The following is a 22,070-nucleotide window of genomic DNA, read 5'->3' on the forward strand; positions in this document are numbered from 1 at the left end:
TCCGTTCTGAAAGCGTCAATCGCCTCTTCAGGTGTCGGAAAAAGTTGACATCCTAGCTTATTTTTTACGTACGGGAATAAAAATAACACGTTTGCAGGGGTCGTCATCTAAATCGCTTTCGTATTTGTTTTAACATTTCTCCCGATCAATCGTTAGGAGCTTTTCTTGAGCGACTGACTAATTGTGTGAGATCCAAAGTGAAAAAAGTTTTGTTTCACAATCAAATGTTCATGCAATATTGAATGTATGCTGGTCCCACTAATTCTTATACTTGTCTCAATCTCACGATAATTCACACGATGATCTTGCAATATTAGTTTGCGCATAACATCAATAGTTTCCGGAGCCACAAGTAATTTAGGAAATCCTTCCCGAAATTCGTGTTGGAGTGAGCTACGACCTCTATTGAATTCACCATATCATATAAATTTTAAATAAAATCCATTTTTTGGTCGAAATGTATATTTAAAGTTACTGTAACAACACAATTAGCGCTCGATTGTCAAAACGTTGTGAGTATGTACATATAACATTAAACATGTCAAACTTTTGAACTGGTTGATTTTGGCAACGAAAAGATTTTTTTATTTTTCGAAAAGAATATTGTTGTGCGAACCCGTTGGAAATATTGCGGAAGGCAATTGATAATCAATATCTGGCACAAAAAAACTTTTGTAAGTAGAACAAAGAGTTCAAAATGGGCTGAGAACGCGTTTAAAGACGAACTGCGCTTTAGACGACCATCAACCTCTATCGGCGAGGGCTGGGTAAAAGATTTGGTGCTTGGGAATCGTCGATTTACAATTAGAGACTTCTCTGATAGTGTTGTAATATCATTAAACCATTTTGAAGAATATTTTGTGTTCAAAAGCGTCAAGTCTCGATTAATGTTAAGTCACTCAAATGAACCATGTCATATTGCATTGGTTCTTCGCGTCTTTTTTTGCCAAAAACCCGACTCTTATCGTTCCGCAACCAGCGTATGCGCCCAGTTTGACTCTGCGACTTATGGCTGCTCACCAAGCCAATGCTGGGAGGCCGTGTTGACAAGATTGTGGAGATAGAAACTGAATTGAAGAAGGTTTTGTAGTCTATGCTGGTGGAAAGCTGTTCTGACTCTTTCGAAGACTGGAAAAATCGTCGACGAAAGTGTGTTTTATTAAACGGGGTTTACTTTGAAGGAGACAAAACACACATATATTAATGAATAAATAAACTATCAAACTTTCGTACTTTAACATATTTGTAACAAACCTCGTAGCTTAATCATCTCCTGAACATTTCAGTCGTCGCATATTCAGTTTATTTCTTCTTCGTCTACTATAGCCGAGTTAAAAACAGTCGTTCAGCTTAGAATCTGAAATTATTACGAAACTTTCTTGGGAGATTTTTGAATTTTCTTGATCTTCTATTTGCTCAATAACAAAAGTTAAAATCTTAATTTTTATACTCCCGCAACAAAGTTGCTAAAGAGAGTATTATAGTTTTGTTCACATAACGGTTGTTTGTAAGTCCTAAAACTAAAAGAGTCAGATATATGTAGGGTTATGTATACCAAAGTGATCAGGGTGACGAGTAGAGTTGAAATCCGGATGTCTGTCTGACAGGGGCATATTTGGACGTAATTTTTTTTGGAAAAGTGGGCGTGGCCCCGCCCCCTACTAAGTTTTTTGTATATTTCTCGGAAACTACTATAGCTATGTCAACCAAACTCTACAGAGTCGTTTTCTTCCGGCATTTCCATATACAGTTCAAAAATGGAAGAAATCGGATAATAACCACGTCCCATACAAAGGTTATGTTGAAAATCACTAAAAGTGCGTTAACTGACTAACAAAAAACGTCAGAAACACTAAATTTTACGGAAGAAATGGCAGAAGGAAGCTGCACCCAGGCTTTTTTTTTTAAATTGAAAATGGGCGTGGCCTCGCCCACTTATGGACCAAAAACCATATCTCAGGAGCTACTAGACCGATTTCAATGAAATTCGGTATATAATATTTTCTTAACACCCTGATGACATGTACAAAATATAGGTGAAATCGGTTCACAACCACGCCTTCTTCCAATATAACGCTATTGTGAATTCCATCTGATGCCTTTTCTGTATAATTCGAGTATATACATTAGGAACCAATGATGATAGCGGAATAAAACTTTACAAAAATACGGTATTTGAAAAATATGTAAATGACGTATATGAAATCTCGATTATCACTTTATCATGCTTTTTGCATGCATTATCATTTTATATTTAAAATGTATATAACGCATTTTCCCAAAAGGAGTTTTAAGTTTTGAATATTATATAACAAATATAAAAGACCTTCAAAATTTAGAAATTTTCGCTGGTTGAAGTATTTTTTTTTTCTTGGAAAACGATTATTTTTTTCGATTTTTAGTTTATTTTATCTTGAAAAACATCCATAAAAACATAAAAACTTTTTTAATCGGATTATAAACATTGAGAGGGGTAGGTATTCTAGTGTAGAGGCATGAATTTCATGTGCGGAAAAGGTGTAACATTTTTTTTAACGATATATAATAATATAATAAATAGTATTTGTGCTGAGGTATCCCTTGTGGAAAAATTGTCGTGATCGGACTACATATAACTTTTCAAGGTCCCTGATATCGAACACGAAGAACTCAGTGCCTAACCTAACATAACCTAATTTTTCACCGAAAGTATCGGTAAATCTCTCAGTCATTTTCATGTAATTCAGAGGGCATCATTTTTATACTCTCGCAAAAAAGTTGCTAATAACAGTATCTCGATTATCACTTTATCATGCGAGAGTATAAAATGTTCGGTGACACCCGAACTTAGCCCTTCCTTACTTGTTTCAAGATAAATTTTACCTCTCACACAAAAATATACATTCGTTTTTTTGCAGTTAACGGTTTATCCCATTCAACCAATCTTATTGTAACCAGTAAAAAATTCTAACCGGCGCACGTGACTGTTGTGCACCTTACTTTCGGCCGCACAGAGTTTCACTCACGAGGTCAGCCACCTCAATTGCGAAAATTGATTGTTTATTGCCCAACGATTGCATGGGCTTACATAGTTATTATATATTTTTTCTCTCTATTACTATATTATCGGCAAATTTGCATTTCACACAATTCACAAAAAACCTGACGGTGCAAGCAACTAAATTATAAATTCTTAGCGCGTGCGACTGTCGTACGATTGAGTATCGGAAAGGGCTTCGCACTTATGTATGTGCGCAAACACATATGTAAATACATATATGTCCGTACATGAGTGTTACTTCGGCAAGTGTTGTTGTGCTCTTATGACTCACGTAGTGGCGAATATACTTGCTAACGTTAGCCCACTTAAAAGTACTTAAGCAACGGCATGTGGCGTGCCGCAAGGGCGTTGTTGCAATTTGACGTTTCTATGTATTCCCTTCGTATAAACATTTTGCCTGCCTACGTCCCATTCTATACGCTCGGCTACGGCTCTCCCTTCTCCTCTATCTCGCTGACATTTATGATTTTTGGCACGTCGCAAATTTTACAGCCGCAAAGCCAACAAAAAAGCAACAGAGTTAACAGCATCCACGATCCCATGCCACCGAACACTTACAGTGTGCGCAAAGGTAGTTATTCTTGTGACCCTGTAATGGGAAAAACACTGAAAACCAAACATCGCAAAATATATGTCTGCCACTGCTCTCAACATCTGTTTTTGCTTCTTTCTTCTGCATAACAGACAATTTTCGTGGTCATTTGTGCCAAGTAATGTCTACGACTTTCGGAAAAATAAAAATCGCTTGAAACATACTGTGTTTCGGCGCACAAATTGAGGCTGTTTTGGCTGAGTCAGCTTTAGAGTGGAAGAATATAAGTGTAGAAGTAAGATATTTCACCAAACCTATTTTACAAAAAACTAAAACAATATTTTTACGCATTTTAAACGAATCTTTATTATTGCCTTCAAAATAAACTCTTTTGAGCCCTTATACTACTATCGGAGTTTCAAGTCTTCAACCAATTAATAAGATGAAATAATAGAGCTAGAAAGCTTTCCTGGAGGCCAAATATTAAGCCGAGGGTAAGGAAGACGTCTGATGCCTTATATTGCTGTGGAGGTATAGAGAAAGGTGTGAATTCCACCAAAGATGTCGACTCTCACCAACGGAGGTGTTTTGGCTCGACGAAACCGTAGCCAACCCAATAATATTCTATGATGTTTTCGTCTAGTGAAGTGCGCCTGAAAAGGCCACACTTGCTAAAAAGCTTAAACATGCCCAAAGAGCGGCTTTCCCGGACCCCTACGGACTACACGAACAATAGCTCTTAATACCATTTTACCGCACCCGAGGACATTGCCGGCAAGTGTATTGCTTCCGCTTTTAGGCTCAGGGAAGCTGGTATCCGAAAAAGGGTACGCCAATAGTTTCTCCTCCTTCAACTGCATTCCTGGAAATCTGGATCACTGCGACGCAAAGGCTGCTTGTGGTGACTTTTTCTCTGTTCATATACCGACAAAGGCTAAGTTATAAGAAGAAGCTCCGGAAGGAGTTTTTTCACGAATGGGTCGAAACTACGAGGGAATGTTGCAGGAGGAATTTTCTGTTAGAAGCTCTCCGTCGATCCTAAATTTGGTTTACGGGACCCCTGTAATGCTGCAATTAATCAGGGAGGTGTACGCTTACTCCGGCAGCAGAGCGGCATAAGCCAGCTAGGAGGAGCACTCTTGCCTCGCTCATATCGCGAAGGAAACGTGTTGCATCTCCATTGGCGTCTTGATTTCTAGTATTAGACTAAAGGACCTGCAGTGCGTCAGGAAATGGTCGACGACTAGCTTCATCAATCCATCCATAGCCGTCTCAAAAAATTTCTGGTAGGAAGAAAGCGCTTTATCGATTTGTAAGCATCTTCTAAGCTGTCCAAGTGAGATCCTTGTTAAGATCGACCTCTTAAACTAACCTATGCAAGAATGATAATCTTAAGCCTCGCCTTGGATGGCTTCAGCGAATTTTGGTTTTTTCGGTTTAGGTTTATTTTTAGAGTGCCGTTGACTTGATTGCTGGATAGTTTCGATGTCATTAACCCACTTCACGTCACCAAGAACGTGGCGTTTGATGAATTTAGAGTCCTCTTCTACATTATCAAGGATCTCTTTTGCAGAGTCTATTCGATGAGTGGATCCATAAGATATGTTGAGATAAAGTTCGTGATAAAGTAGACTCACCGAAATTCTTCTTTAAAATTATCAACAAACTTCACACGAACTTGCGAAGTATTCTAGGAAAAAAGCTTTGTCGACAAGTCCGAGTCAAATTTTATCAGATGGTATTTTTAGTAGGTTGGACTTCTACCGATTACCGACTTTTTGTTAGATATTATTTGCCATTTCCGATTATTACGTACGTATGTATGTATGTTGGTCAACTTGCAACTTGCAAAGAAATTTTTAGACAAAGGCTTAGGAATGGTGTAATTTGATTCCAGCCGTAGCGGTTCAGTTCTGCACATACTCGTGCGTATTTTCCGTCAGAGCAGCCATAGTAGTAGTACCCTTTGATAATACTAATTATGAGCATACACAACATACACATGTATATGTAAGTACACATACATACATATGTATATACATACATACATATATGTGTGTATGGTAGTATATTATATTATTTCGAGCCCAAATGTGTATTTGCTGAAAAAACGCCAAATAAAAGCACCGAACCATTCAAATAACAACAATGATCACTTCAATTTGAAGTTCACGGTTAAATGAGTCAGCAACTATGGAACATGTGTAGGTACTTTTACACTCTAACCCCTGAACGCTAACTAGAAACTCATTTAAGCTGCCATTCTTCCGCAATCAAGCTCTCAAACCCTTTTGGCCTGCGTGTTCAAATAACAACAACAATGCGCAATTGAAAAACTTTCCACTTTCAGTGCAACAAAAACAATGGCAATGCGCGTATTATAAATGCTGACTTGAAGTTATTGCAATTGTCCTATATCAAAAACAGTCCTACTGTACATAAATCCCTACATATGTATGTATGTAAACAAACAAACAAACCGTTACAACAACAAAATTTCGTAAATTCCTTTTGTTTACATTTCCACTTAAAATCATTCAAGTACACTTCCCTACGTCGGAATTTTGTTCGTGTATGTTGCTCCGTTATTTGGTAGGTCTGAGGGTCATCAGAAATTTTCACTTAGACACTGTATTTGGCACGCGCAGTGTATGCTTTGTAAATCTGTATGTCCTAAGTTTTTAATGGTCTGGAGCTAATGGCTGAAGTTACAAGCCTAAGGACGAAAATATTTCTCTATGTTTGATTTATTTTCGAATATGTCTCTTGACTTGTTTCTGCTAATTTTTACATTCCTCTTTGAGTTGAGGAGAGCTGTTGGATTTTGATTATTGTGACCAAAAAACCCGGAAATTGTAATTAAAACGCAAAATATTAGGTATTCATCGACTGAAAATGGGTTCCACGAAGCGGCAATTTCAGTTTGGAGAACAAGAAAAAATCAATTGGAGCCAAATCTGGTGAATGCGAATGATCGATGGTATTCATTGGGTTTTTAGCTTTAAAGTCGGTAACAATAGTGGCTGGTTGCAATGGTGCATTATCATCGTGTAAAATTTATGAATTGTCCTCCAACATTTCCGGCCATTTCTTCTCAGCCAATACCTTAATGCGGTCAAATAGAATTCCTTATTGACGGAATGTCCGTTTCTTGGAAATAAATTCTTGTTGCATCAAACCACGAATATCGAAAAAGACAATGGGCATCAACTTGACTTGGCGTGGCTCCGCTCGAGTTTTTCCTCTCCATTCCGATGATTATTGACTTGCGTGTCAAAATCATAAACCCAGCTCCATGCTATCCATCGATATGGGATCGGAATTCCTATGATCAAGCATGTCCAAAGAGATTTGCTTATGGTACTGTTTTTGAAAAAAATCAGCTTTATCGGTCGAACAAGAACGCGTTTCACACCCAAAATTATTCGGACCGACTCCCGAGAGATGAAAATTGGAATTCAAACACATTTTGAACTTTGCTAAAAAAATAACGTATTACAGAAGCCTTGGTTTACATGAATCTGTTCTACTTGTCGATTCTGACAGCTCATAGACTCCTCCATTTATAAATAGTATAGTAAGATCTGAAAGTTCCGCGGCACAGTTCTTAGTAATTATTATTATTTTAACTTTTTTTATTCTACATAATGTTAAAAAAACCTAAACATTAAATCTAATAATATCACATTAAGAAGAAGGAAGTCATGTTGGGTTTAAATACATAAAATGATGCAATATCTTTTCAAAACTTTCCATATTTATCTTGTATACATATGTACAAAGATATGATGTGATAAGCTGATAACACTCACTTACTGTAGTCGAATTTTGTGTATGTATGACCCCTTTTGACTTGTTATTTTCGGACAGCAAATAGACAGTCAACTCCACTATTGGTCTACGTCTTCGTCCATAGACTTGCCTTTCGTCTCTGGCACAAATATCGCTATATATAGTAGACCCAAAGCAGCGAATGCCGCACAAGCCCAAATAGTCTTTGCCAAACCAAACGCCTCCATACATAGTGGGAACACTTTCAGCAAGGTAAAAGCGAAGACACTCATTAATGCGACACAAAACGATACGCCCTTTGCACGAATCTGCAGAGATAGAAAATTTAGATACAGTAAATACGGGTGGATTTTGAAACTATACAATGCCTTATTACCTTTGTCGGCAAAATCTCGACGATGATAACTGCAGCCACTGGTATAAGGCCCACATTCGCTGTGAGTATGATTAGCGCCATGAGTACGAGTGGAAGCCATGAGCTATACGCTGTTAGATCCACGTTTGCTTCTTCCACTAGGAATGCGTACGTACCGAAAGCTGCCAAGCAGATGCCTGTGGAAGCTGTCGAAACGAGGAGTAATACTTTGCGCCCAAAGCGATCGACCACAATCATGGCAATATAGGCACCTAGAATTTGAACCACACCGATCATCACTGTGTTCGTGTCAGGGTTGATTTCGGTTTTAACAGCCGAAAAAATCGTGGACATGTAGCTAAGTAATGCGAAGCTGCCAGTCGCTATGTTAATGAAAACGACTGCATTGGCGATGCCAAAGGCGCGTAACGAGCGCTTCGTGACTAAAAGCCGAAATAAAAGTCTGCGTAACTAAATTGTCTCAAAATTTAAGTATTGTATATTTGTATAAACTTACAGAAATCGCGCAGTGTGACCGCTTCCGATTGTGCTCTTTGTTGTTTCACAGCGCTTTTCAATTCCGCATATTTAATATTGAACTGTTCGAGCTCAAGTTTAGTCGAAGTTTTGTTATTCAAATAAAATTTCAACGATTTCTCTGCTTCCTCCTCCCTTTCACAACGCAACAAATACGAAGGCGTTTCGGGGAAGTAGAGTGCGATTACCAAATAGAGGACCGGCAACAATATTACCGCCATCGGTATAATGTGGTAGGGTACATATGAGGAGAAGATATAACCAACCAACATGCCGGCGTTGAGGGCGAGCGTGAATAGTGAGGTGAGACGACCGCGAATACTGTGTTATGAATTAAATAAAAGTAAATTTATACAAAGGGACATGCGACACAAGGATTGCTGCAACTCACATTGGATCTGCGATTTCGCCGATGAAAATCGGTACCACAACCCAATTGCCGCCACCGGTCATACCGGAAGAAAAACGTGCAGCATACAGATATTCAATGGATGGCGCCACATAGATTAATATCCAGGATAGCTATAGATTACAAATAATCAAATTAAGTATAATTTCGAAGGCGCCAAGCCAAAGTTGTACACTTACTATATGCGGTACTGCGAGCAGATAAATGCAGGCTTTACGACCAACGGCATCCATCAGCACACCAAAGAGCAAATTTCCCGTAAGGCCACCGACACAAAGCAGTGAACCAATCCATGAACCCTGCTCCACCGTAGCGACAAAGTCAAGCGGACTTTCGGTGGGCGATTGCAATTTAGCCAACATGGGTGCGAACCAGCCAATGGCGATGCCATTGCAAAATGTTATGATGGTTACTAAGTGGGAAGAAAAATTAAATTATCGCACAATAATAATGAAGAAATATCCTGAATTAACTTTATATATATTTTTTTGTATACAATCTTATAAATAGAACTGGTCCATTTAAACTACCCGAAGGTAGAATGCTATGTGGTGCAGAGGCATGGACGATGACAACATCTGATGAATCGACGTTACGAGTTCGAGAGAAAGGTTACGCGAAAGATTTATGGTCCTTGCGCATTGGCCACGGTAAATACCGCATTCGATGAAACGATGAGCTCTATGAGATATACGAAAGTATGAAGATTTTGACTTAATTCAGCGAATTAAAAGACAGCGGCTAGGCTGGTTAGGTCATGTCCGTTTGGACGAAAATCCGCCGGGAAAGCAGAGGAGGAGGAAGACCTCGACTCCGTTGGAAAGACCAGGTGGAGAAGGATCTGGCTTGGCTTGGAATCTCCAATTAACGCAATATAGCAAAAAGAAGCGACTGGCGCGCTGTTCTTAACTTGCCTATAACCGCGTGAGCGGTGTCTACACCAGTAAAGAAGAAGAAAAAGTATCGATATCTCTATTAGTATTGCAGTCGTTTATTTACGACGCAAAAAGTTTGTCCAGCTACTTTTACCAAAGAAAAAGAACGAATTTACTTGAAATTTTAGGTTTTCTGCAGAATAAGGGGAACGGCATCGTACTACTACTTTATTATGAACGCAAGTATTGAGTGCGAGTCTTCCATCCAACTCTGTTCATGACGATAATATAGAAAAATTTAAAAAACAGTGTTTGAAAATCGTCGTGTTGGCAACAGAGAGATAGAAGAGGATCTAAACTTCTCTTATGGATGGACTCAACACATGTTGGTTATTAAGCGTGTCAATGATAGACTTGTATCAAAAGACCTGAATCTTTTGTAAACCCGAAATCGAGTAGAGGTTCCCAAGAGAGATGCTTGATAACCTAGCTGAAGAACCCTTATTTATCAAGAGCATAATTATTGGTGAGACTTGTTGTTATGGACATGTGATCGAAATTGTCCAACAATTCAGCGAATGGTGCTCCAAAAATGAACCCAAGTGGGGAAAAATTTGGTATTATTTGTAGAAGAAATAAGCCGAGGAAAGCTTCGCCCAGCGGTACTGCATAAGCTCGTAATGGTTAGACATATGTATATACCAAACAAAAATTATAAGTAGACCAAAAATTTGTGTTTACTGCTCTGAAGCCTCCAAAAGAGTGCGAATTGAGGGGACAGCCTTGAAAACGAGGTCTCCGCATAACAATTACATAAATATTTTATCAAACCGCGATACTTTAAAATACTCTGTGGTAAAGGTAATTGAGTGTAGAAATTTCTTCGAGAATTGTTGCACGTCGCCTTGTAGAAAATAATATCTTCGAAAGGTTGTCTCGGAAAGTCCCAATGTTGACAAAAAAGATAGTGGAACAATCGGATTTCCTTTTGCTTTGGCGCATATCAATTTTACCGGTGAAGAAAATGCAAAAAAGTGGCGTAAGATTCTTGGGTGCGATGAATGTACAATTAATATGGTAGGCAGCGATGAAAAAATTTAAGTTCAATGTCCGAAGAATACTGAAAACAATCGCCGATACACAGTAATAAGAAGTTGATGCTATGATTTGGCCGGCGCAATGGCCAGACTTAAATTCTTTAGAAAGGATTGTAAAAAAAAAAGCTCAGACCCATTCAGTCATGAAATAAGGATAAAATATGGACAAGAAACTAAGCGGAGTAGTTTTCAATACTGAATTCAGTCTGTTTCAATTCTATTGTCAATAACTGTATATGAAAAATTGGAGGAAGCGATCGCATACTTGTGTTGGCTATGGATTCTGTCAAATTCAGAGAAAGGTATACATTTTTTGGTAGAAATCACTTTTGCCTTTGCCACCTCAGAACTTACCACTTGCCGCCGCGAATAATTGCATGCGATAGGCACTGCTGAAAACGCCCTCTGAACTCTTGCACATGTTGAACAGCATTTTGTTGGGATCCTTATATAATTAGTTAAAAAAACCGAGTTCCGGCAGACTCTTTTAAAATTCGCAGTATTCACTCAACAAGTGTAAATTTCACTTGATTTCTGTATCCTCTTCGCACAGGATCACTACCCTCGGCGCACTTAACTTTTGTATGACTCGCTCACTTTCATATACATTACGTTTTCGCACTCTATCACTGGCGACGACGAACTCTAGCGGCTAACAACGAAATTGTCAAATAATCTTACACTTTTATATGCGAAAAGCGCCTTCTACGCATTTGGAATGCCATCTTAATTTTATCTTAAACACATATCGCATTTCATCACAAAGCCGGTGAAAAGATAAATACGCTCGGGTTTTTGTGGACAGATGTAGATTTGCGTCTATATATGTATGTATGTACATATGTATGTATGTATGTCTCCAAGTATATAAAATAATATTTGGTTTGTGACGTAGTCTTTTTCTGGGTGCAAAAAAGTGCAAATAAAACTTGTTGTTTGTTGTAAAAGTGTCAAGGTTTTCATGTTTGAATAGCAAACAAAAGAACAGAAGTGAAAAACCAAATCAAATATAAATTATCACAGTAGCAGCAAGTGTTTTGGCGGGTGACACTGCAGTATACACATTGGCAAAAAATTGACTAAGTGACCCCTTAGCAACACTGTTAAATAATAACTATTTTAATACATGAAACTAAGTATAGCCGAAAACCGAAAACCCTCAGAGCCAGTTTGAACCAGTGATGATACAGATACCTAAATATAAACTCAAATATCCAAAAATATTTACTCCAACGTAGGCAAGTGCACGGGCTTAACGCAATTGTTGAAAAGATAAGAGAATTAGCATTTATTTGCGTATAGTTTTGGAAATAAAAATGCGGCATAGCCATATACTAATTTTAGATCCTATCAGTTTTATTATTTACCGGCGCCCAAGAATCAAGTTATATTTTTCTGCCCTCCTCAATTGACTACACGCCTCCATGTGGTGGGCTCTTCCACTCCTTCGACTTTCTTGAGCACTGCAATCTAGTGTTGACAATGCTGATGCATCCGCTTACCGACAATACCATAATATCTACTATGGGCCCAAATTTTTTTTACCGTGACTCATTTAACATATAAAAAAAAATGGATGAAAAATATATTTATATACATGCCATTGCTTCTATATTTTGTGTTATAAATCAATTCCTTGCAAGCAAGTGCAGGCAGCAAGAGCTAATCTCAGTATTATGAAACTAGTTGATAAATTTAGAAAACATATTGTAGCAAAATGAAAAGATAAGAAGAAAAAGTTAATATAGGTTGTATCTAAACTATAATACCCTTCACAAGTGCATTTTTTTATTGTTGTTAATTTCAGTACACAGACGGACCTGGAGTGCGCTTAGCAGGAACTGGTCGATGACTAGCTCCATCCATCCATCCATACATAGGCATCTCAACAATTTTGTGATAGGCTCAAAGCGCTTTGTCGATTTGTAAGCGTCTTCTAAGCTGTCGCAGTGAAATCCTTGTTAAAATCGACCTCTTAACCTAACCTAACCAATATAAGAATTATAACGCTTAATCAAATATTCCATACACTTGTGTTAAGGCTCGCTGGGATGGCTTCAGCAAATTTTGATTTTTTCGGTTTAGGCTTATTTTTGGAGCGCCGTTGGCTAAATTGTTGAATATTTTCGACGTCTAAACCCACTTCTCGTCACCGCGAATGTTGCGTTTGATGAATTTAGTGTTCTCAGCTACATTATCAAGGATCTCTTTTGCAAACTCCATTCGACGTCGCTTTTGCAAAAGATTCAAGTCCTTTGGTACGAGTCTAGTTAAACACGCCTCATAGCCAAAGCATTAATTAAAATGTGTTGAGTGGATCCATAAGAGATGTTGAGATCCTCTGCAAACACAACTATTTTCAAGCAATGTTTCCTTAGCTTCTTTCATGTTGAAAAGACGACTTGCATGAAACAAGTTTTCCATGACTTTATGACCTTAACTAAATGCTAAAAACTTGTGCTCGTAATAAAGTAAAATCTCCAAAATTATTATTTAAAATTATCGACAAACTTCACACGAACTAAGAAGAAAGGAAAAGAAAGTTTTGTCGATTTATATGAACAAGTCCCGAGTCAAATTTGATCAGATCGACTTATCGCTAGATGCTATATCCCATTTCTAATTATAACGTATGTACATACATATGTATGTCGGTCAACTTGCAATAATATAATATTGCTTCCAAACAAATTTTTAGACAAAGGCTTAGAAATGTTATAATTCGATTCCAGCGGTAGTTATTTGGTTCTTCACATTGCAAGAGCAGCCATAGAAAGACCCCTTTGATAATACTAATTAATTATAGATATTCTATAAGTATATATAGTATATACATATATGTAAATACCAATATAAATATATGTAAGTGGATGGTACATTATATTATTTTGAGCCCAAATGTACATATATTTCCTGAAAAATCGCCAAATAAAAGCACCGAACCATTCAAATAACGACAATGATCACTTCAATTTGAAGTTCACGGTTAAATGAGTCAGCAACTATAGAACACGTGTAGGTACTTTTACACTCTAACCCCTGAACGCTAACTAGAAACTCATTTAAGCTGCCATTCTTCCGCAATCAAGCTCTCAAACCCTTTTGGCCTGCGTGCTCAAATAAGCGCTTCTTGTGGCACCGAGCTTGGTTTAGCTTTGCGCTCAACAACAACAATGCGCAATTGAAAAACTTTCCACTTTCAGTTCAACAAAAACAATGATCATGCGATTATTATTATAATGGCTGAAGTTATGTCAAAGTTCACTGCCTAAGGACGAAAATATTTCTCTGTGTTTGATTTATTTTCGAATATGTCTCTTGACTTGTTTCTGTTAATTGTAACATTCCTATTTAAGTTGAGGAGAGCTGTTGGATTTTGAATATTGTGACCAAAAAACCCGGAAATTGTAATTAAAACTCAACATACATATTTAATTATTCATCGACTGAAAATGGGTTCCGTGAAGCGACAAATTCAGTTCGGGGACAAGAAAATGGGTTTTTAGCTTTAAATTCGGTCACGATCGTGGCTCGCTGCGATGGTGCATTATCATCGTGTAAAATCTATGAACTGTTCTCCCACAATTCCGGCCAATTGTTCTCAGCCAATACCTCAATACGGTCAAATAGAACTCCTTATTGACGGTCTGTCCGTTCCTTCGGAATAAATGCATGATGCAGCAAGCCAGCGGCTTTGGCCAGATTTTTTTGGTTTCGGCTTGTTTTTCCTTCCATTCCGATTTTAATTGACTTGCTTGCATGTCAAACTACCCCTTGTCTCATCGGCAGTTACAATGTTATCCATGAATGCGGAATCGGAGTCCTCAAAATCAAGCATGTCCAAAGAGATCGGTTTTTCTAAAAAAGTCAGCTTCATCGGGACAAGCAAGAACGCGTTTCATACACAAAATATCCTCCAAAATGATTCGAACGAACTTCCGAAAGATGTAAATTGGAAAAAGAATGTATTACAGAAGCCTTGGTTTACATGAATCTGTTGTTCTTATCGATTCTGGCCACTCGTGGACTCCTCCATTAAGATCTGAAAGTTCCGCGGTACACTTCTTATTATTATTATTTTAATTTTTTTTTTATTCTACAAACTGTTAAAAAATCCTAAGCATTAAAACTAAGAATATTACATTAAGAAGGAAGAATATTTTTGTTTATTTTATATTTATTGTAATATCTTGTCAAAATTTTCTACAATTATCATGTATATTTCTACAGATATGATGTGATAAGCTTATAACACTCACTTACTGTAGTCGAATTTTATGTATGTATAACCCCTTTTGACTTGCTATTTTTGGAAAACAAATAGACAACAAACTACACTATTGGTCTACGTCTTCGTCTATAGACTTGCCTTTCGTCTCTGGCACAAATATCGCTATATATAGTAGACCTAAAGCAGCGAATCCCGCACAAGCCCAAGTAGTCTTTGCCAAACCAAACGCCTCCATACATGGTGGGAATACTTTCAGCAAAGTAAAAGCGAAGACACTCATTAATGCGACACAAAACGATACGCCCTTTGCACGAATCTGCAGAGATAGAAAATTTAGATACAGTAAATACGGGTGGATTTTGAAACTATACAATGCCTTATTACCTTTGTTGGCAAAATCTCGACGATGATAACTGCAGCCACTGGTATAAGGCCCACATTCGCTGTGAGTACGATCAGCGCCATGAGTACGAGTGGCAGCCACGAGCTGTATGCTGTTAGATCCACGTTTGCTTCTTCCACTAGGAATGCGTACGCACCGAAAGCTGCCAAGCAGATGCCTGTGGAAGCTGTCGAAACGAGGAGTAATACTTTGCGCCCAAAGCGATCGACCACAATCATGGCAATGTAGGCACCTAGAATTTGAACCACACCGATCAAAACTGTGTTCGTGTCAGGATGGATTTCGGTTTTAATAGCTACAAAAATCGTGGACATGTAGCTAAGTAATGCGAAGCTGCCAGTCGCGATGTAAATGAAAACGACTCCATTAGCGATACAAAAGGCGCGTAGGGAGCGCTTCGTGACTAAAAGCCGAAATAAAAGTCTGCGTAACTAAATTGTCTCAAAATTTAAGTATTGTATATTTGTATGAACTTACAGAAATCGCGCAGTGTGACCGCTTTCGATTGTGCTCTTTGTTGTTTCACGGCGCTTTTCAATTCCGCATATTTAATATTGAACTGTTCAAGCTCAAGTTTAGACGAAGTTTTGTTATTCAAATAAAATTTCAACGATTTCTCTGCTTCCTCCTCCCTTTCACAACGCAACAAATACGAAGGCGTTTCGGGGAAGTAGAGTGCGATTCCCAAATAGAGGACCGGCAACAATATTACCGCCATCGGTATAATGTGGTAGGGTACATATGAGGAGAAGATATAACCAACCAACATGCCGGCGTTGAGGGCGAGCGTGAATAGTGAGGTGAGACGACCGCGAATACTGTGTTATGAATTAAATAAAAGTAAATTTATACAAAGGGACATGCGACACATGGATTGCTGCAACTCACATTGGATCTGCGATTTCGCCGATGAAAATCGGTACCACAACCCAATTACCGCCACCGGTGATACCGGAAGAAAAACGTGCAGCATACAGATATCCAATGGATGGCGCCACATAGATTAATATCCAGGATAGCTATAGATTACAAATAATTAAATTAAGTATAATTTCGAAAGCGCTAAGCCAATGTTCAACACTTACTATATGCGGTACTGCGAGCAGATAAATGCAGGCTTTACGACCAATGGCATCCATCAGCACACCAAAGAGCAAATTTCCTGTAAGGCCACCGACGCAAAGCAGTGAACCGATCCATGAACCCTGCTCCACCGTAGCGACAAAGTTAAGCGGACTTTCGGTGGGCGACTCCAATTTAGCCAACATGGGTGCGAACCAGCCAATGGCGATGCCATTGCAAAATGATATAATGGTTACTAAATGGGAAGAAAAATTAAATTTAATCAAATTTGAGTAGAACTGGTTTTTCCTAGATTGATACAACCTCTTTTTAAGTTCGTGTGTAAGCTCGATATGTTTACGACGCAAACAGTTTGTCCACCTCTTTTCACCGAAGAAAAGGACGAGTTTACTTGAAATTTAGGTTCCCAGTAGAATGAGGGGTATGTTTATAGGTTATGTTCTCAAACTAGTTCTTCTATTGGGAACCTAAAATTTCAAGGAGACTTTGAACTGAACGCAAGTATTTGAGTGCGAGTCTTTCATCCAACTCTGTTCCTGACGATAACATCGATAAAGTTAAAAAACAGTATTTAAAAATCGTCATTTTGGCAACAGTGAGATAGAAGAGAATCTTTACTTCAGACTTTAAGAGATACTTGAAAACGTTGCTGAAGAACTTAGATACATCAAGACCATAATTATTGGTGAAGAGTCTTGCATTTATAGATATGGCGAGGAATGGTGCTCCAAAAATATGCCAAATTCGAAAAATGTCACAATTTGGTATTATTTGTAGAAGTAATCGGCCGAGGAAAGCTTTGCCCAGCGGCAGAGCATAAGCTCGTAAAGAGTTTTGCAAAATAATGGTTTTAACGAAAATGGCAAAAATTATAAAAATACCTCAAAAATTTGTGTTGGAGTACAAATTGAGGGGACGGCCCTGAAAAACGACGTCTCGGGATAACAATTATATAGAGGTTTTATCAAAATCCGAACCTTTAAAGTCCTCTGTAGCTATTCAAAGAGGATTGGGTGTAGTATTTTCTTCCAGAATTGTTGCTCGTCGCCTTTTGTCCTGGAAAGTCCCCTTCATGACAAACGGACAGCGCAACAATCGGATTTCTTTTGCTTCGGCACATATCAATTGGACCGGTGAAGAAAGTGCAAAAAAGTGGCGTAAGATCCGTTTGTGTGATGAACCCAAAATTATATTATTCTAAGATAGAACGGCCCATAATTTCCCAAATCCAATGTTTCTATTTGCTGAATGGATCATGGTTTTAATTTGGCAGTTCCATGACAATGACCCAAAACATACTATTACCGGTGTGGTCAAGATCCTGGATCCCTGGATTTAAATTCTATCGAAAAACTTTGTAAAATTGTAAAGGAAAAGTTAAGACTCAATAAACCACGATATAAGGAGGGACTGTGTGGAGAAATCCAAGAGGTAACTGTATATGAAAAAAACTTTAGCCTTTGCCACTTCACAACTTACCACTTGCTGCCGCGAATAATTGCATGCGATAGGCGCTACTGAAAACGCCCTCTGAACTCTTGCACAAGTTGAACAGCATTTTGTTGGGATCCTTATATAATTTTTCAAGAAATACGAAGCGAGCTCCGTCAGACTCTTACAATTCGCTGTATTCACTAAACAAGTATAAATTTCACTTGATTTCTGTATCCTCTTCGCACAGGATCACTACCCTCGGCGCACTTAACTTTTGTATGACTCTCTCACTTTCATATACATTACGTTTTCGCACTCTATCACTGGCGGCGACGAACTCTAGCGGCTAACAATGAAATGGTCAAATAATCTTACACTTTTATATGCGAAAAGCGTCTTCTATAGCAACATTTTTAAAGAAAAACTATTTATATATATGAAATTAAGTATAAACGAAAATCCCAAATATATAAATATCCAAAAATATATACTCAAACGTAGGCAAGTGTACAGGCTTAACGCAATTGTTGGCAAGATAAGAGAATTATCATTTACTTGCGTATAATTTTGTGAATTTCACAAAAGTGCGACATAACCATGTACTATTTTTAGATCTTTAGAAGCTGATTTAATGGACGCTCGAATTTTAATTTCTCTCCGCTAATGACAACTTTTCTGCGCTTCTCATTCGGATTCACGCCTTCATGGGGCTAACTCTTCTAGTGTTGACGATGCTGATTGACCTGCTTACCGGTAATATTTTAATACCTACTATTTGCATCAAAACCCTTCACAAGATCATTTTTTATAGCATAACAATGATTTTCAGCCATCAGTGTGCATGACAGCTACATGTTATAGTGGTCTGATCTGAACAATATATTCGGATATCAAACGCTGCCTTAGACAATATTCCATGCCAAATTTCATATTAGATATAACCATTTTATAACCAAAACTCAGGGTCTCCGACGTTTCCTTATGGTTGTTACAGGCATCGTGGAATTCTTAATATACCCTGTTCAGGACATAAAAATGACGAAATTAGAAACGCAAAGTTTCTTCCACAAATTATCTTGTATCCACACCTTTAGTAGTAGTAAGTAAACGAAACAGGATAAGCAATTTGACATGCTCCAGTGTCGCTCCACTGAAGCGACATTTACCTTAACAACTCTTTTAAATGACCAAAGTTTTTACGTCAAAATTCTTTCAATAAAATTCCTTTTCTAAAATCCTAAATTTCATTTGCGTTTGCGATTTCCATTCTTCTTTTCAAATTACTTTCCAATCAAAGCAACGTGGCGCAACTATTCAGATATTTAAACAAAAAGATCCTAAGCCATAAACTACACAAATTTGTGGCATGCCATAAAAGGGATAATATGGCACAATTCATTGCTCTTTGACAATTTACAGCATACGTCTTTCAACTTGACTCACACACACACATAAGTACTATGTAGATACAATGGGTTTCAACTTTTTAATGCTCAACATTGAATCGGTATGTCCCTGCCACGTCTGCAATTGTGCAACATCATTTACCGCATTATTTAAAAAGGTATTCAGCATTTGTACGCAACTGTCACATTGTAATGCAAAGCTTCGATGATATGGGGAGATAGGTTGGTACCCATGTATCCTTTCCACAGCTTGTCCTTGCGGCTGGGTCACTCAATTCGTGCAATCAATTTGAGTAAAACTTATAACAAATCAACTCCCTGGTTGACAATAATTTAATCCGTAGAACTGTACAAATTACGGTCGGTCGCATATATGCATATATCTCTATATATATTTACAAATAGGTATGCTTACTAAGGATGTGGTTTGTTTGCTGGCGTCCTTAGTCCTCGCCTACCTGAATGAGAAATCAGTTTTCAACATTTGCACACACGCGCAGAACGAAAGCTAACAATGACTGTAGACAAATACAAATAAGTATTTTGTAAAGCTTTATTTGGCAGCTGTCAGCTGCGGCTTTGATACGTAGGCGTTTGAAAGTTGACAGGGAAGCGTCTGTGTGCCGCAATTCGTGCGGTGGATCTGTAAGCTTATGCATTATAGTCGCACTTTTCGTAGCACTGCTTTTAGTTTGATATTATCAACCAAATTTTAGTTTTCCTTTCTACCTTTTCTACCAGAAAATTTGCTTACTGGGTCGCTTCGCTTGCGCAGTTTTTGCTTCTTCCTCTGTCCTTTCTGGCGCAGGTTGTGGATTTTCCAAGTTTAAGTAGGGTCAAAGCGATTCACATTAAATTTGGGTGCCAGCTGGAATTTTTCTAATGCAATTGTCTGTATGGCAACCCTTTTTATTGGTCAGTATGAGCCACCCTCTAAGTGTCTGGGCGGTTTTGTGCGGGGCATGTTGCTGACATGTATTTGTGAAGTTAATGATTTTTAACAAAATACTTCTAATTATATTGTAATTAAAGCATAATGACAGGCAATTTTAGCTTAACCCTAGGTGTTTGTGGAATATCGATTTATTTACTATTAACCAAAGTAATTTGCAAAGTGGACACATTTTACATGTGAAATTTATAACAATTAGTAATGACCGGCAACTAGTCAAAAAAAAGCTAGTCACAACAACACAGCAAATCATGTAGAGCTAAAATCAATTTAGTCCTTTCTCCAGCTTCTTACTCTTATGAGGTTATAGCCGAGTTTACTACAGGAGATGGTTTCTTCTTTTCATTGGGGGTGTTTTTTTATGTGGCGGGTCTCCAACACAGCGTACAACCCTGGACAGGGATGTTTTGTCGTCTCACTTTAGCTCGCCTTCAAACTTTTTTGGCTACCCAGAGGATACTTGGTCTAAGACCGGAAGTCGTAAGCCAAATTTAAAAAAAGTGAATGGCGCTCAGAGAATTTTCCTCACTTGTGTGAACTTCTACACATAGCTCCATTCTCCAGCTACTAGACGATATACAGACACTGTCTATCAATAGGAATGACGTGATTTTGACAAGCCGTCACGGCCATGTTTGTGCACAGATTTGTATCAAATTTTGTCAGTGTGTTAAGTAAGGTTTGTCATTTCATCATGCCTCGGTTTACTTTGGTTCAGCTTCTCAATCGAACAAACTTGTCACTGTTGGGGTGAGTCAAATCCTCATGTGCTTTAGGAAACTCGTTTGCATTCCCAAAAATTGACCGTTTGGTGCGGATTGTGGTGTAGCGGCGTCATCGGGATTTATTTCTTTCGAAATGAGGCCAGAAGCCGTTACCATCCATAGCGAGCGTTCTAACACGATGTTGACGGACTTTGTTTCCCCGGAATATTGAAGTTGAGTGCGACGCCTCATGTTTCACGTCTAAACATGGACACATTGCGTGCGAAGATAAGCGATTCATTAATTTCAAGAAGTTACAGCTAAAATGCTGTACCGTGATGTACGTCATAAATGTCATACAAATATATGCATAACACCACGTCGTTCTTGTTGATAGACCCTATATAATATTTCAACAATTCTTAACTGAATAACTTGTACTTCAGCCTGACAAAACTTACGCATTTTGAAACAATTGTTGCATGCTACTTTAAACCAGACATAAACGTTGAGCTTGTCGCAAAGTATTGGTACATTATGTAACCACAACTCACACTTTCAGCTCGGATCTAGAGAATGAGAACTAATCGCTAAAATAAACAAAGAAGAATGCGTCATTTGCAGTGCTTTACTGCTTTTGGCAACCGAATATTAAAATATACCAAGGAAGAGCACACACAACGACATATAAAAATGTCTTTTCGCTCACCTTTCTACACAACTTTCTTTCAAGTTTATTTCACAAAGGGCGCCGAGTGGTGGAGGTGAGAGCTTAACGAGGAAGTAAAGTAAATTTATGCTCGCATTGAACGAGTAAGACGACCGCACAGCGAAAAATAAAAATCTACATGCCCATGTAAGGATGTGTATGTGTTCCTATAAGCTACTGTATATGAAGTATTGCTTGGGCTGGTTCTCCCAAGCAAGCACGCAACTGTCAGAGGAGCACCTTGTCTGCCACATGAAGTATACACTTGCACAATGGAAGACTGTGGCATCTTTCGAGACCTTGTGTGCGTGGCTTCACAAGACTTGTCTGCGGCAAGGAGACCGCAGGATATGCCACATTGTCGGAGCCGCAATTTTCAGCGCTGCTGTGGGACTCCTTCCACATTTCACATTGTTTTTCGTTTACGCTGTAGTAAGCCCTGCAAGTAGTTATGTGAAAAAATGGCGCAATTCCGGGGAATATATGTACTCGGTTTCTTGCGCTAAACTGT

The 22,070-nt window shown here is 38.3% G+C and overlaps 4 protein-coding genes across 4 annotated transcripts in view; 2 read left to right on the top strand and 2 right to left on the bottom strand.

Moving 5' to 3' along the window:
* The window catches only part of LOC126753192 (40S ribosomal protein S8), a 390,246-nt gene that overhangs the window by 125,482 nt on the left and 242,694 nt on the right, over positions 1-22,070 (top strand). The gene's annotated exons all lie outside the window — the stretch shown is intronic.
* LOC126753180 (centaurin-gamma-1A) overlaps positions 1-22,070 on the top strand; it is a 297,283-nt gene that overhangs the window by 46,820 nt on the left and 228,393 nt on the right. The window lies entirely within an intron of this gene.
* Positions 7,164-11,276, bottom strand: LOC126753183 (facilitated trehalose transporter Tret1-like). The gene is made up of 6 exons (XM_050464419.1): positions 10,992-11,276; positions 8,845-9,077; positions 8,648-8,778; positions 8,237-8,577; positions 7,741-8,162; positions 7,164-7,672 (listed from the first exon to the last, which is right to left on the bottom strand). Exons 1-6 carry the CDS (start codon positions 11,068-11,070, stop codon positions 7,463-7,465), a joined length of 1,416 nt encoding a protein of 471 aa, XP_050320376.1. The 5' UTR covers positions 11,071-11,276; the 3' UTR covers positions 7,164-7,462.
* LOC126753194 (facilitated trehalose transporter Tret1-like) lies at positions 14,872-18,127 on the bottom strand. Its single transcript, XM_050464433.1, has 6 exons — positions 17,834-18,127; positions 16,357-16,589; positions 16,160-16,290; positions 15,749-16,089; positions 15,253-15,674; positions 14,872-15,184 (listed from the first exon to the last, which is right to left on the bottom strand). The coding sequence occupies exons 1-6, from the start codon at positions 17,910-17,912 to the stop codon at positions 14,975-14,977; spliced, it is 1,416 nt and encodes a 471-aa protein (XP_050320390.1). The 5' UTR covers positions 17,913-18,127; the 3' UTR covers positions 14,872-14,974.

The sequence above is a fragment of the Bactrocera neohumeralis genome, chromosome 3 (assembly GCF_024586455.1).
Source record: "Bactrocera neohumeralis isolate Rockhampton chromosome 3, APGP_CSIRO_Bneo_wtdbg2-racon-allhic-juicebox.fasta_v2, whole genome shotgun sequence".
In the NCBI taxonomy this organism is placed as follows: Eukaryota; Metazoa; Arthropoda; class Insecta; order Diptera; family Tephritidae; genus Bactrocera; species Bactrocera neohumeralis.

Coding starts and splice junctions, on each gene's coding strand:
- LOC126753194 (XM_050464433.1), bottom strand. CDS start 17,912: ATGCTGTTCAACTTGTGCAAGAGTTCAGAGGGCGTTTTCAGTAGCGCC. Junction 16,090..16,159: donor GGCGAAATCGCAGATCCAAT/GTGAGTTGCAGC, acceptor TTCATAACACAG/TATTCGCGGTCGTCTCACCT. Junction 15,675..15,748: donor GGTCACACTGCGCGATTTCT/GTAAGTTCATAC, acceptor TTCGGCTTTTAG/TCACGAAGCGCTCCCTACGC.
- LOC126753183 (XM_050464419.1), bottom strand. CDS start 11,070: ATGCTGTTCAACATGTGCAAGAGTTCAGAGGGCGTTTTCAGCAGTGCC. Junction 9,078..10,991: donor ATTATTCGCGGCGGCAAGTG/GTAAGTTCTGAG, acceptor CTTCCCACTTAG/TAACCATCATAACATTTTGC. Junction 8,779..8,844: donor TGCTCGCAGTACCGCATATA/GTAAGTGTACAA, acceptor TGTAATCTATAG/CTATCCTGGATATTAATCTA.